Source organism: Sminthopsis crassicaudata, chromosome 5 (assembly GCF_048593235.1).
Source record: "Sminthopsis crassicaudata isolate SCR6 chromosome 5, ASM4859323v1, whole genome shotgun sequence".
Classification (NCBI taxonomy): Eukaryota; Metazoa; Chordata; class Mammalia; order Dasyuromorphia; family Dasyuridae; genus Sminthopsis; species Sminthopsis crassicaudata.
Window position 1 is genome coordinate 141919400 of NC_133621.1, and position 16262 is coordinate 141935661.

The 16262-nt window shown below is 32.8% G+C and overlaps 1 protein-coding gene across 1 annotated transcript in view; it reads right to left on the reverse strand.

Moving 5' to 3' along the window:
- Window positions 1-397: 397 nt before the first annotated feature.
- Window positions 398-16262, reverse strand: part of PRKAR2B (protein kinase cAMP-dependent type II regulatory subunit beta) — a 126173-nt gene continuing 110308 nt past the window's right edge. Inside the window, exons 6-11 of the mRNA XM_074268353.1 lie at window positions 15476-15629; window positions 10688-10789; window positions 7155-7229; window positions 5281-5346; window positions 5013-5151; window positions 398-3020 (exon numbers count right to left, since the gene is read on the reverse strand). Of these exons, the coding sequence (XP_074124454.1) occupies window positions 2887-3020; window positions 5013-5151; window positions 5281-5346; window positions 7155-7229; window positions 10688-10789; window positions 15476-15629 (670 nt within the window). The 3' untranslated portion in view covers window positions 398-2886. The remainder of the gene's footprint in view (window positions 3021-5012; window positions 5152-5280; window positions 5347-7154; window positions 7230-10687; window positions 10790-15475; window positions 15630-16262) is intronic.

Genomic DNA, 16262 nt, shown 5'->3' on the forward strand with positions numbered 1-16262 from the left:
TATAGTAATTGAATGAGAATGTGACATCTACCAATCCAAACTACAGGGAGGGGGTGTGTGTGTGTGTGTGTGTGTGTGTGTGTGTGTGTGTGTGTAACTTTTCACATATATTATGCCAGGTCAATTAAACTTCCTTCTGAGCATTCTTAATGGCCAAGTTTCATCTGCCCAAAATACAAGATTATTTCTCATGAGCGATAAATAGTAACATAAAAAAGTGCAACCCAGCCATACCTTGATTTATCTTCCTTGATAACTGGTATTATAGGCACACCCCCTCACTGCCAATAATGTGATCTTTTAATAAAACTCTCCAACTCTCTTCTGCTTCATGAATCATATTCAAGGACAATGATGGGAAAATCATTACTGTATATTAAAATCAACAATTAAATAATTTACTATAAAAGTGATTTATTGTAAGGAAACTTTAAATATAACCAACAATACTGAAAATATTGTGACTGGCATTTACAACTTTGATGAGAATTCTTTGTTGTACATGTATTTTAAAAATTATTCTATGAATAATTAACAATAAACTAGTGCAATAGAACCGATAACTTATTTGGAAGTAAGCATACAGAATGATGAACTGAAAATTCTGGTTAATTAGTGTTTCTTTCTTTGTATAAGACACAGCATTTTAAAATAAAATCTGAAGTACAAAGGCTAACACATTGTCATCATGTATGTAACATTTTTTCCCCCTACAAAGAAGCATGTATAAAAAAAGTTAATACATTTAAAATTTGCCTGAAGTTATACTTTAATTGTGTTTTGTATACAACTTCAGATAGGTACATTGTTTTCTAACCACAATTTCATATTTAAATGGGGATGAAAAGATTTTCCAAACAGAACACAGCAAATAAAGAATATTTAACTTCATCTAAATTGAAGTTGAAAACTTGTTTTCCAGGAAAAAAAACCACATTCATTTATTTTTAATCTTAGTGCAATACACCGCTTGTTAAGATGAATATTGTTAGTGAATGATAGCACAAAGACAGTTCTTACTAAAGTGAAGAGGGCACATTTTGTGAAGTAGATCAAGTTCTGGTCAAAGAATCTTATTTTATTTATTTATTTTTTTGGCTGAGGCAGTTGGAGTTAAATGACTTGCCCAGGGTCACACAGCTAGGAAATGTTAAGCATCTGAGGATGGATATGAACTCAGTCCTCCTGACTTCAGTCAGCACTCTATCCAATGCACCTTCTAGCTGCCCCAAAGAATCTGAATCTGAATCTGAATTCTACCTTGTCAGTTAACAACTTATGAGATTTTGGCAAATCACTTGACCTCTCTAAGGCTTACACATTCCCTCTGTGTGATTTTTAAATCCCTTTCAACTCAAAACCTAATATCCTATAAATTAACTTCTTTCTAAATTCGAATAGTAGAAATATTAAACAAGAATAGTATTCCTTTACTCTTGATAATAAATTAATGATTTATATTCAGCTCATTGTATAAGTGCCCTTACCAAAACAAAGTAAAGTGGTGGAATAATGATATATATGGAGATCTGGGGCTAAGCTCACAATCAGTTTCACACATTTAATGTTTTTGTTCTCATTCTTCTTTCTTGTTGTTTTTCAACATTTTAATTCTGCCATCCTGATGTTAGTTTTTTTTTTTTCTGACAAGAACCTTGTGACTAGCTATTAATTGATAAAGTTCTTCTCTGTCATATTACATTATCGACAGAAACCATAGCTAATATAAGAGAAGAAAGAACCATTTTGGTTTAAATATTGGAAAGATTCATCTTAGGTAAACCTAACCTAAGAATATAGGAATAATAATTCCTTAGAAGGGTAGACTGACCTCAGATTAATTTTGCTATAAGAAATATTTTACAGTGACTAAAAAATTACTGGGATCTAGAACACAAAATGTTACCTTTAATATATGTTTAAAATTCAAGACAGTTTTCTTCTCTTTTACCAGTAGAGCTCAAACTTTGACTTTATTTAGTATTTATTTATTACTATGTCTCATACCAATAGTTATTTTGTGATATAGAAATTTGGAATTATTTTATTTGAAATTTGAAAGAAATAAAAAATGACCAAAATATGCTATGAAAAGATGTACATTAAATTCTAAAACAAGACTTAAATTTTTTTAAAAGGTGAAAAATAGTAGGAATTGTAAATTATAAAACAAGAAGGAAGAAAAGGATGTTTATGAAAAATGTGACAATTACTTGTCATCTAAAAAAGGCTTTTTTTCCTTACTAAAAAATGTTTGGATTGCCAGTTCTTAAACCAATGGAATGTATAAGTATTGACACTATGCCAAATTAGGCAAAATGTAATTTATTGCAAAAATATATTAGGCCTTAACACTGCATGTGGAGTTTTATGCTGCATCAAGCCAGAAAATAAAAAGAATGAAAACAGACACACCATACATAGACTTTTTAGAAAGAATGTAATGTCATGCTTTACAACTATTTCAGCTTCCGAGTTTCTTTTTGACTTAGGCATAATAATTTGAATCCACCAGAATGAACCCATTTTTATATCCCCAGAACTATGAATATTTTACTAACTTTGTATGCACTAATATTTCTAAGATGCCACAATCATTAGAACAGACTTTTCAGCAAATCTTAATAATTTTGTAGAGTAGAAACTAATTTAAACAACATAATGAGTTCTTAAAATCCATTCTTTCTGAATTGTAGATAAAACCTATTATCTATGAAATCACTATTTTGTTTACTGATACATTATAGTGTTATGTAAAAAAAGCAAAATAAAATTTGAAATCATAGGAAATGCTCAGCATCTACAACAAATATAGACACGTTTTCAGTGGACAATCACTACTGTGCTGTTCTGTGATATTAGCTCTTGTCAAATGATATTTGTCCTTCATGCTGTGGAATCAACAATGTCCATATTTGTTCCAAATAAAGCAACTAACTGTTCTTCATAGTTTGCAATATTCCTTTTCATAATTTCCATGCAGGGTCCCAAAAGCCTTTCAAATGCTTGTACGTCCATGGCTAGGATGGATCAGGGGCAGAGGAAGAAGAAAAAAAGAAAAAAAGAAAAAAAGAAACTATTATTTGCAAATTAGTATGTAACACTGGCAGGAAATTCATGAATGCATAGCCATATATATTGGCTATACATTACACATTATACAATCATTTCTCTAATATGATAAACCAGTTAATAACTATTATAGTAAGGAAGAATTTAAGTGTATTCCTAAATTCATTTATTTCAATACTTTAAATAACCAATTTTGGACACAAAAATAAAAATAAATTTTAAATCTTTGTTCAAAATGGTATTTGCTGAGCCACTAATTGATACAGGAAATTAAAAAAAAGGTAATAAAGTCAGTAATTAATGCCTAAGAATATGCAAATATAACATATAGCATATGTATATATATATATATTTATATAAATTTTGACAAATCTAAAACTTTTTCTTCCTGACACTGTAATCATAATTCTTACATTTATGCTTTCATCACCAATGACCAAATCTTGCTGCTTCTAGCTCCACATTTTCCATATCTAATCCCTGCTCTCCACTCTCATAGTTACCCATTTAGTTTGGGTCTCATCACTTCTCCCAGAGATTATTTGTAGTGACCTCCTAATTGGTCTCGCTGACTTAAGTCTCCCCACTCCAATCTATTCTCTACATAGCTGCCAAAGTGATTTTTCTTAAGCAGAGATCTGACTATGTCATATACTCTATTTCCTGTCAATAAATGCCAGTGGTTCACTTTAGGATTAAATATAATCCCCCTTTCATTTTTAAAGCCTCTTCACAGCCTGCCCCAATCTATCTTTCCAGATTCATGGGACTTACCCTCCTGCACTCTGTGATTCTGCCAAACTGGCATCTCTATGAGCCTCCCACATGACACTCCATTTCCTGTTTCAAACTTTTGTACTGGCTGTCCTCTGGAACACATTCCCTCCTCATCTTTGTCTCGTTGAAAGCCTCTCCTCCATAAACACTCTCTACACCAGCTTTTACTGATCTAAATGCTAGTATTCTTACTCTGCAACCACTTAGTGTTTATATTTAATCTATCTTTAAGATATCTATTTGCTATTTCCTCATTAGAATATAAGTTCTTTGTGAGAAGTTTTTCATTTTTCATTTCCATCACTTAGCACATATGCTTGGTATATAATAGGTACTTAATATCATGAATTGCTTCTGCAGAAGAGGAGTCTCAGTTATCAAAGAGCCAGAAAAAAAAAAGTTCTGATTCAGAAAATTGGATGATTTTTATCAGGGGAAAGGACATAAAAAGCAAAATATCTGCTGCTGCACTCAAAGAACTCTAGGATTTTTCCATCTGACTTCTACTTGAAACATGCTAGATGTGATGAAATCATTAGAATGGGAGCTCTTGGAAAGCAGGGGAGTTCTTCCTTTTCTGTTTGTGTCCCTAGTGCTAAGTACCCAATAAGCACCTAATATATGATTCATTAATTCATAAATATTTATTCTTTGGTCACAGAATCTCAAAGCAATTTACAAGTAACGTCTTAGTTCTCTTTACAATTCTATAAGATCTGGAGTAGATATCCATTTAAAAAATGAACTGTTGATTAAAGACCAAAAATGGAATTTTATGTTACACTGATATTCTAATCACTAAAATATATTCATTTCTTTATGCTTTACAGAAAGTCTTTTTTTAGCTTTTTCCATTTGAGATCCCTTTTTACCTGAAAAATTTTATGAGATTCCAAGTAATATAAAATATGTATGCAAATAAAACATTTGTTGATTACAAATCATAATTTTGTGATTCCTATATATCCACATGGGGTTGCAAATCATAATTTAAGAAGCTGGGCTTTAGACTTTGTAATACAGAAAAGATCAAGCTGATTTGAATAAAAAGGAAACTAGAACTTTCAATGGCAAACATTCACTCTAAAAATATAACAAAATTATCTGTAGTAAACAATAGATATGATCATTTGAACCAATTGAATTATACTTGAATTAAATACCTAAACATTTGACAGTTCCAATGGCATGAGCTGAAGCTGCTCGGGGCTTGTTTGTTACCAGGGCAAGCTCTCCAAAATACTGCCCTCTGGAATATCTGGCAATTTCAATGGCACCATTCTCTTCGACTTCCTGTTTATTCTGGAAATGCATTACATATTTATTCAATTGCTTTAAAATAATTTAAACTTTAACATAAATATGAAAAGAAAATCTAGACCAGTGTTCTGAATGTTGTTATATTGATTTCAGTAGATTAAGGAATCTTACCTTCCTTTTCATAGATATTTTCACTTCTCCAGATTCTATAATGAAAAAAGAATCAGCTGAATCTCCCTATTGGGGAAAAAAAAACCCAGAAAAAATTCAAGCTCTGTTCTAACCAATTGCCTGTTTTAGCCTTTAAACAATCTATGGATATAAGATCACCTTCTTGCAAAAGAAGAAGAAAAAGAAAGAACAATAAAAGAGCAACCTTTTTTTCTTGGCAAGAGAAGCAATGTGAAGTACATTCTAAAAATATTGGCATAATTTTTTGAACTATTCTTTGTTTTTTCCCCAAGATACAAGCATCCCTCTATTACACTAATATATATCTATCTCCTTCTATATGTATATCTATGTACATATTTTTCCATTTCCATTCATTAACTTATTTATTCTATTATACATATATGTGTGCATATGCCTGTGCATACATGTGTGTATGTGTATTATAGATCTATGACTTCACTGTTGTAGGCAATTTCTGGTACGAAATCTCTCTCCACTGATGAAGCTCAGCAACCCAGCCTTCATTTATAGTTCTAGAGCACAGCCTGGGCCACTGAAGGATTAAATGTCATGACTAAAGTCATGAAGTCAGTATATACCTCAAAAGTAAGATTTGAACTCTAGCTATTCTTGGCTGCAAGGCTGATCCTTTTCCAGTATAAGTCAAGCCTCTGAATATATTTAATACAATAATTCTGTCTAAATTTTAACCTGTGTAAAACCTATTTGAAATTTAAAACCCGGCAATATTATTTTGGGTCATAAACAGAAGTGTGCTGGAATCAGCTCAAACTGGCTCATAAGCAGCAATTGTTAAATTTTTAATGTGAGCATTTAATATCTCAGAAATCAGCAAATGCTATAAATCAGGGCTTTGATTACTGTTTTGTTGTTTGCCTAGATCTAAGAAAACAATCGAGAAAATGTCAATAGGCTTTTTTTTTCAGATTTTTTCCATTTTATTTTAATGTAAATAAATAGCTATAATAGCTATTCCTATTTGCTTTATGATAAAGTTAATAAATTATGTCACAAAATAAGCTATTCTTTGGGTTAAAATTTATATAAAATAAGACTTACAAACATGTCTTATGACCAAGAAATCAAACACCTGTCTAAAGAAAAGCCAGAAACAGATGTAGAACCTCTTATTTTTATTATTTAGGAGATGAGGTTTGCATGGGAATTTCTATGTTGAAGTTTCAAGTGTTAGAGGAAAAAAGAAAGAAGTTTAACCCATAGCCATGTAAATCACTGGTTTCTTAAACTCTTCTCTAATTTATCAGTTTGGTGGGAATAAACCAGCATCATCTTTGTCTCCTCAAACAAATGTGGTATTCCTTCTAGCCAACTTCAAGTACCCATATATAAATAAAATCTGGAAATTTGCATCTTTAAAGGTCACTTAAAACAATTAAATCAACTGATATACTGATGCCGTCAAGAAGATGAGAATTTGATATGCTGTTAAGCAATTTATGAGATTCAAAACAGCACCTTCTTTTCTTTGAATGCAGTGGAAAATAGTTTTAAAAGTTTGAATAGCTAAATGTAATTTAGAATGACTCCTTAAAGGTAAAAAAAAAAAAAAAAAAAGTTCACCAAAAGTGATAAAAGTTGGTAATAATTTTGGAGGAACTGACTATTTTTCAATTCATTCAATGATATTTATTTTAAAAATATAGAACTATTACTGTTTGTTTTGGTGAGGCAATTTGGGGTTAAATGACTTGCTCAGAGTCACACAACTGGTAAGTGTCTGAGGCTGGATTTGAACAAATCCTCCTGTCTACAGGGCCAATGCTATATCCACTGCTCCATTTAGCTGTTTGAACGTGATATATGATTAAAATACATGATAAATGCTATACCTGAGCAATAATCTGTTCTCCATCTTTGTATACTTTAGTGCCTATCACATCAACCACTTTCAGACGTTCTGCGACCTGCATGAAAGAAAAAAGGTGTTATTATTAGGAATACTCAATCTGCATATTATATTTTGATGTATCTATTTTTATTGAAAAACATAGTAATGATTATTTCAATTACTATACCTATCATAAAAAATAAATTGATTTGTGCAAATGTTCTTTATAATAAAAAATATTTAAAATCCTGCATAACTTGAAAAAAGAGAAGCATTAAAATCTAACATTATTAGCTTTACTAGAATAGAGTACACACAAAGATGTCCTTCCAGCTTACAGCCAGCTGACCATGTGCATATGACTCAGCACTGAAACTCTGAGATAAGAAGATAATCAAAGCCCCAAATGGCTAGAGTTGATAACCCAGTGGACTTTAAAGCTATTTGCCTTGTCCTCTAAAATGTCAACTGAGACACACACACACACACACACACACACACACACACACACACACACAGAGTCAGAAGTAGTAATGATTATATTTTGATTTCCTTCCAAGTTCATAATAAATACAAAAGCAGTTGTCAAGGCCTAATTATGTAATAGTCACTATTCTAAGTACAGGAGATACAAAAAGAAACAAACAAGACAATCCTTGTTCTTAAGGGGATTATGTTCTAATGGAAAAAGACAATATATAAAAAAAGAAACCAGAGTTGGAAGGAAAAAGGAAGACAGAAGGCTTTGGAAATGACTGGGAAATTTCATGGTAGCCTTGTTTTGAGGTTCACTTATCAAAATCCAAGATACCAGGGGCCATGTTTGAGTTCCAATGGGAAGAAAAGAGGGCCAGAATGACATTTTTAACAATGAAAAATGGGAAATAAAATATTTGGGGGTGGGGGTGGAAAGAAGAGAGAAAATTATTATATAGCAATCTACTTGATCTTCTTCAATGCCTCTGTTACTGTCTTTCATTAATAAGAACCATATTAAGTACATTAAGATATCAATTTAACTCATTTACATGGTATCATGAGTTCCATCAATAGCTAAGGGGTATTATCCTTTTTTAAAAATAGTATTTTATTTTTCCAAATACTCACAAAGATAGTTTTCAACCATTCACTTTTGCAAAACCTCATGTTCTAAATTTTTTTTCTCTCTCCCCATTCCCCTTTCCCCAAGAAAACAAGCAACTTGATACAGGTTCAATAGGTGAATTCTTCTAAACATATTTCCATATTCGTCATGCTGTGTAAGAAAAATCAGATCAAAAAGGGAAAAAATACTTGAGGAAGAAAAAAAAACACAAATCAAGCAAACAACAGCAACAAAAAGATGAAATACTATGCTTTGATCCACATTCAGTCTCCATAGTTCTCTCTCTGGATGCAGATGGCACTTTTCATCCCAAGTCTATTAGAAGTGCAGTGAATCATTTAGTGGAAAAGAGTGAAATCCAACACAGTTGATCATCACAAACATGTTGTTTCTGTATACATTATTCTCTTGATTCTGTTCACTTCAATAACATCAGTTCACGTAAGTCTGTCTAGGTTTTTCTGAAATTAGCTTGCTCACCATTTCTTATAATATAATATTCCATTACATTCATATGCCAATAGTTTATTCAGCCATTCTCCAACTGATGGACATCCATTCAATTTCCAGTTCCTTGCCACTACAAAAAGGGTTGACACAAACATTTTTGTACATGTGGGTCCCGTTTCCTCTTTTAAGATCTCTTTGGGACATAAGCTCAGTAGAAGCACTGCTGGATCAAAGGATATAAACAGTTTTAGAGCCCTTTGGGCATAGTTCCATATTGCTCTCCAGAATGGTTGGATCATTAGTATCCCAATTTTCCCACATTCTCCCCAACATTTATCATTATCTTTTTGTTTGGTTTTGTTTTTGCTGAGGCAATTGGGGTTAAGTGACTTGCCCAGAGTCACACACCTAAGAAGTGCTAAGTGACTGAGGCCACATTTGAACTCAGGTCCTATTGACTTTTTAAGGGTATTTATCTAGTGAAATAAAATATGCACAGTGTTTCTTTTTTCTTATATTTGTATAAATTCTGACAGTACAGTGAGAAAAGATAAGATTTGTAAAAAGTTTTAAAAAAAATTTCAGCTAGACCACAATGTGAATAAAGCCAAAGTTTGTCAAGACCAATGCTTTGCTCTTTTTGCTGATTTCAGAAAAGCCTAGAAAGATTTGCATGAACTGATGCTAAGTGAAGTGAGCAGAACCAAGAGAACACTGTACACAGTAACTGTGAAAGACTTGGTTCTTTTCAATTAGGTTCAATACAGTTCTAAGGTCCAAGGTATAAATTATATATTTTACATATCACTGATCCTAAAAGAACCCAAAGAAAAAGAACCAATACAATCCTAATAGCAAACTAAAAAGAAAAAAAAACACAAACCAATTCAAATTTCATACAGTACTTACTCTTTTTTTTTTTTTTTTGTATACAAAGGACAGTATATGATGAAGCATCCATTAAGTAACAACAAGCAGTTATATTATTGGGATAGAAGGTGTTTATGTGAGAAGTTCTAAACTCCCATAAGACAGAGACTGTTTCTTTTCTCCCTTTGTATCTTGAGGGTTTAGTACTTTCACAAAAGTAGGTGTTGATGGATATTTATCAAATTGAACTGAACGAGACCAAGAAAGAATCACCCTGTAAGGATCGGTAAGAAGTGAGAATAAAGCCATTCAAAAGTTGAAGAAAACAAAATTTTAGCTGGGACAAAATGAGTCATCTCCAAGTACCATTAAGATCACACATTTTTATGAATAGGGGTAGAAGATATAAATGCATGAAAATAAAAGATTGAGACTCCCTCATATTCTATGTGCTTCAAAGTGGTTTATTACATTTTTGTGATGAACTCTAAGTAGGTAAGCATCAAGGGAATGTGAGCTGTGGAAAACACAGAGAGAGCTGCATAGCAAGGTCAAGTCCCCTGAATAACAGAACTACACTACACAACAAGAACATGTATTTTAGGTCATTTTTGAGAAGGAAAATGGTGTTCTTTCACATTATACTTCTGCAGTAGTGGAAATTCTAAAGGGATACTTTAGGGGACCCCAGCACAAGTCCTTGGGCTTCTACTCCTAGGTGAAAACACTTTATTTACATGAAGCTCTGTAAACAGCAACTTGAGAACTCTGTCTTTTTGTAACTTTTTAGTGTAAATTTTTTTTGTTTTCTTTTAGACAATTTCCTAAAAGAAGAGTTCAATTAAAAATTTACTATAGATCTTCTCCAAGATTTTGTTGGCATTTAAAATAACAACAAATAATTGTAGACAATCATGGCAATTGTAAGTAGGTTTAACAATAAAGTCATCAGTGTAATTTACACCTAGGATTCTGATCCTTAGGAATTAAAAATGTTACATGCACTGGTCTTCTTCTACAAGAAATTTTAAGTACACATAGGTCCAATTTCTATATTAAACAAGTTAAAAATAAATCTTAAAATACTATTACTAGAAACAAACACTTACTTCTAGAGATTTAAGAAATGGTAGTGACTCGATAAAACTTTCATACATTTTTCTTTTTTTGGCATTGTTTTTTACAATTATCCTCCGGAAGGTTACCCTGTCCTAAAAGCAAATTATGAGACAGAACAATGGAAAAGGTGAGTGACAAAGACAAAAAATAGATAGTTTAATCTATTTAAATATATAGCATTAATTTTTCCCAATGAATAGCAGACCATACTCTAAAATGAACCCAGTTTCTGAGTTGTAAGACAAAGATGTTATGTACTTCTAGATAATGTAATACAACGAATTCAGTTTATTATCTTATATTGAAATGAACAATATATAACAAATTCATAGATAAAACATTCTGATGTTCTGAAGAGCATACTTTGATGATAAAAAGAAAAATTCCAGTTAGCTTTTGTTTCTAGACACACATACACTGGTACATTAGAATTTTATTGAAAATATTAATTTACCACTAGGGGGCGTTGTCAAACTTCAAAAAAAATTTACATTGGCCACAGAAAGCTGGAGTTGGATTCATAAGACATTTAGAAGTCTTCTGTTCCAGTTCCCTGCCTTTATTCGAAGTAAAGATCAAGGACAAATGGTTATTTTCTTTACTTTGAGACTTCTAGGGGCACAGAAAATACAACCTTTCAGGACAGGGCCTTCCAATGTTTAGGATCACAGCTCTCAGAAGTAGAAGGACCAGAGTTCTTTTTTATATACATCATAAAATCCTCAAAACTGTAGAACCAAATATAAAATAAATGTTGGGAGAAAACCAACAATAATTAAAAACAACTCTTCAAAAATATTTTGCTACGAATTTTACTTGCTATGAACAAATTTCTCAAAGTGTTACTTAAATTTTAAAATAAAACTAAGTAAATGAGCGATGAATTTGAAGTCTGGGTTCTGAATGTTTGTGACCCATGTGAGCTTAGTCTAAGCACTTACCCTCCTTGGGTCTCACTTTGGTCATTTATGAAAGAAGGCATGGAGTTGGACAAGGTGGCTTCCATGAACCTCTTTACCTACCTTAGATATGCATTAACTCAACTAATAAATTATTGTTATGGCACAAAAACTATACCAAAGATGTAGCTGGCTCCTTAATGGTTTGAATCTCAGGAGACACTTGATACCAATGATCCACAGCTTGCAGAGTTCAGAATATTCATCATATTTTTTTTCCAAAAATTCTCAGCTAGATGCTGTGGACTCTGGTCATTTTACAAATTGACTCTCCCTATAAAATAGTATGTTAGCATTTGAGATCAGTTAATGAACTGCTGTTAATCATTTCCAAATTTTTGTTTATTGCACAGGACATTTTTTTTTCCTACACAGGTTCTCCTTGATGGAACTGCCATAATTTGTGTTCTAGTCTGACTCTCAATTTTAAATGAAAAATTTTATTTTTTAAATATGAATTTCTTGAGAAAATAACATCCAGTACAGTTTCCCTGAATTATTCTGCCCTGAATAAAATTATTATAGCTCCCACTCCTTTGTTCCTTCCCATTAGGACTAGAGGCCCTGAAATACCATAGAGTCATAAAACTCCAGGAGGCTTATTTCAAATGCCTGCTGGAATGATTGCCCCTCCTTTTTGGTACTGCCTCTCACTTTGCTGTCTCCTGCCCTTAACCTTCTTATCTTGACCACCATCCTGTCAAGACTAAGTAATGATCCTTCCCTGGAATTATGGCTTGTCCCCCACCCAGTTATCCTCTCCTTATATGCCTTACTCAGGCGTGCTTTAATTGCTGGGGGTTGAACATCTTTTGGACAGGAGTCCTGTCCTGTTTGATCAGCTATCCCAAATTCTCCACTATTAAAATATTAAAAACTAATCTCTGTCTTATCTCCATTTCTCCAGCATTATATAATGATTACTTTTGGTTATTTAAAAAGATTTAATGCTTTGCACACTGCACACTGAGGTAGTTATCATAAACAGTTTACAACTGACATAAAAATACATATCTATACCCATAAAAGCACATAAGCACATTTCACATGTATGATTATGACTTGCCTAAATGATATTCTAGGGGCTGGAAAAAGCGCTTCTCTGGAAATGTCTAGCACAGAGAACAGGGAATGATTAGCCTTAATAGTCAAAGTTTCCTTTAAAAAAGGGCAGCTAGGTGGTGCAGTGCATAGAACATCAGCCCTGAAGTCAGGAGGACCTAAATTCAAAACACTTTCTATCTGTATGACCCCTGGGCAAATCACTTAACCCCAGCTGCCTCACCTCCCCTCTCAAAAAGAAAAAAAAAAAAACTTTTAAAATTGAGTTCTAAATTCTCTTTCTCCAAACTCTCTCCCCGGTTGAGTAAGCAAGCAATATGATACCCATTATACGTGTAGATATGCAAAAAAATTTATAAATTTGCCATTCAATTAAAAGTTCCAATAGAATTGAAAATTTTCACCTGAGGAAAAAACATACCTTCAAAAGAAATCTGGTCCCATTGATTAAATGAAAGAGGTTTCCTTGCCTCTGTTTTCATACTTGACCGAATGATTAGACTTCTTAGACTATTAGCATTATTTTCTCCAGATTATTTTACCAGCTTGAAAACAAATGAAAACTATCTGCCTCAATTTTCTTTTATAATCTATTTAATATTTAAAGCAGGTTTGAGATTATAATGTTCTTTTTCCCATTAAGTAGGCTCAATTTTTCTTCTATAATTTAAAATAAAGGTTCTAATTTCAAGAAATCATTTAAGAGTTGTGATCAATTGTGTCCTAGTAGGGACATAACATCTACTACATTCCTCATAAATAAGAATTTTTAGAAATTACCAGAGAAGTATTCCTTTATAAGTTCATCTAAATTTCAAGAAACATGAAAACATTGCCCTCAAAATACATACTGTACAGAGGCAGGCCTGAAGTGCAGGGAGAAGAACTGTCTTCCAGTTAGGACCTGAAAAGCATGGGTGAGGGATCTTTCCCTAGAAATATTTCCTTAACCCAGTGCTCCACAGCCTAAATTGCCATTCAAAACTCTTCTCTAAGACCTATTTCTTTTCAAATATTAACACTTTGAATAGCATTTTAAATTCTTTTGATAAACTTTCTTATATCACTAAGGCCCCAGAGGAAATGGGAAGCATAGAATGTTGCCCAAAGAGGATGTGTCCAGATGAATCCCAATTGTAAATGTGGGGATAGGTAAGGAGAATATAAAGAGGAAATGTTAAAGTAGATAATTCATCTTACCAACACAGGATGACAAGTAGATAAATTAAGAGTTGAGAGAAGACCCCCCTGCACACTCAGAGGAAATCAGGTACAGAAAGGCTTAAATGCCCTTGCTGAGGCTCACACAACTAATAAATGTCTATGACAGGGTTTCTACTTAATAGTACATATCTACTACATCACCTAACCTGGTATCTAATTATGCTATATCTTATTGAGCAGGTGATCAATAAATATTAAGTGATTAATAAATAGATTCAAAATAAAGAGACAATTAGCACATTGTGTGATAGAATCAGAATTCCAAGGTTAGACTATTGTACCACATTTACTGAAATGACACTGAAAAGGAATACATGTAAAGTTGTTTTTTGTGTTCAAAAAAGTTTTTTCAAGTACCAGATCAGATTTAGAGATATATAAAAATATAGCTTTAGAGTTGGAAAAAGACTTGAAAGATAATCTGGTCCAACTCCCTTAAAAGTGAGAAACCTAGATCTACACCAGGCAAGTGATCCAGGTAGCAGAGGTGATGAGGCAAGGAGGGTAGGAATTAATGATAAAGACCTAAGGATTTTAGTGGATTGGAAACTCAGTATGAATTGATAGCATGATGAGCCAATCAAAAATACTAATACATTCTTAAACTTCATTAATAGAGGAATCCTGTAAAGAATAATGGTGGGAAGTTTTGCTGAATTTGAACTCTGTTCAGACTCTATCTGGAATTCTTAGTTGAGTTCGGGGTACTACACTTTAGGAAGGACATTAATAAGGTCCTCAGACTTTGGACAAGGAGGGTGATGAGGGGCTTAGAGTTCATGGGCCATGAGAATACTAAAAATATTTCCATCAAACCAAATAAGATTTGACAGAAGTGAATTTGCATATTAGGGTGCTTTGAGCATCCTACGATCTATATTTATATAAAATACATTTGTGTGAGTGTGTGTGTGAGTGTGTGTGTCTTCCTACATATCTATATTCTATTGGAGAGTACACTGTTTTTAGGACCTACTTGAGCATATGTAAATGAAAGTATGAGAGGATTTCTTTTGCTAAAATCTATCTGCTTCCTAAAGAAAATAAAAATCCCAGAAATAACTGAAAAGTAAAAGCCAGGAAAATATGAATGAGAAAGAATTAGAAAGCAAAGGGAACATGTAAAACAGAAAAAGGGTGGTTGGAGAGAAAAGCGAATAATATTTGCTTTCATAATTTATTAGCAACTGAGCTTCTCAGTTAAAACTGAATAATTATTCATACTATCCCCTGACCTACCAAACTGCTCAAATAATATTTATCTGATAAGTTGAGGCAGGAGAAAATAATAACTTTGTTGTTGTCTACTTGTGTCTGACTTATTGTGACCCCATTTAGTGGAGTGATTTGCTATTTCCTTCTCCCACTCATTTTATAGATGAGGAAATAGGCAAACAAGATCAAGTCCTCCTGACTCCAAACCCTGAGTGCTATCTACTGCACCACCTAAGCTACCCTAAAATGTATCTATTATTCATGGATAATGATGATTAAACACATTTTCAAATAATAGCCACAATAAATACCACTCACCAAACCCCAAAGAGCACCAGGAGAGGTAGCAGTGATTGTAGCTGCTCTGGGTGTATTGTACATTAAGGCCAATTCACCAAAGCTTCCACGATTATCATAGTTACCAACACACCTTCCAACACCATCACACTTTACATAAATATCATAGGTGCCCCTGTTAGATAAAAATTAAAGTTAAAATGATATAAGCAAAATCTCATCACAATAAATAAGAATTTGCTCTGTTGAACAAATTTTCATTTTTCTAAAATTAAATGGTGTATTTATAACTGGCTAAAGAGGTACCAAATGGCTAGAGACTATTCTGCATGTCACCATTTACCCATTATGGACTAGACAAATGCAAGGGTATTTCCTCATACTTTTTAGAAGATGCACAAATTGACTAACCAAGGATCAAGGCATATCTGGTGGGCACAATGAGCCAAATAATGAATACATTTTTAGGGAATAAAATTAACAACAAAAAGAAGTCAAATCTGATCGTGAAGATAACTAACTTTGTGGCTAGAAGATGTCACAAAAGTATGAGTTGTCGGAGAGGCTACTTATCATCCAAGGTTCCTTAAAGTAAAAATGGCTAGAAATGAAAATTAAGCTTGAATTAAAAAAAAAAAAAAAAAGCTTGCTTAATCTACTGTATAAATCTTACAGTATGATGTTGTTTATGTTATAGGTCTTTTGTTTGTGCCTGTCTTCTAATTTGCCTTCCTTTTCTATACAAATGAGATTCAACAGAAGTGAATTTGCATCTTAGGGTACTGTGTGCACTCTACAATCTGTATTT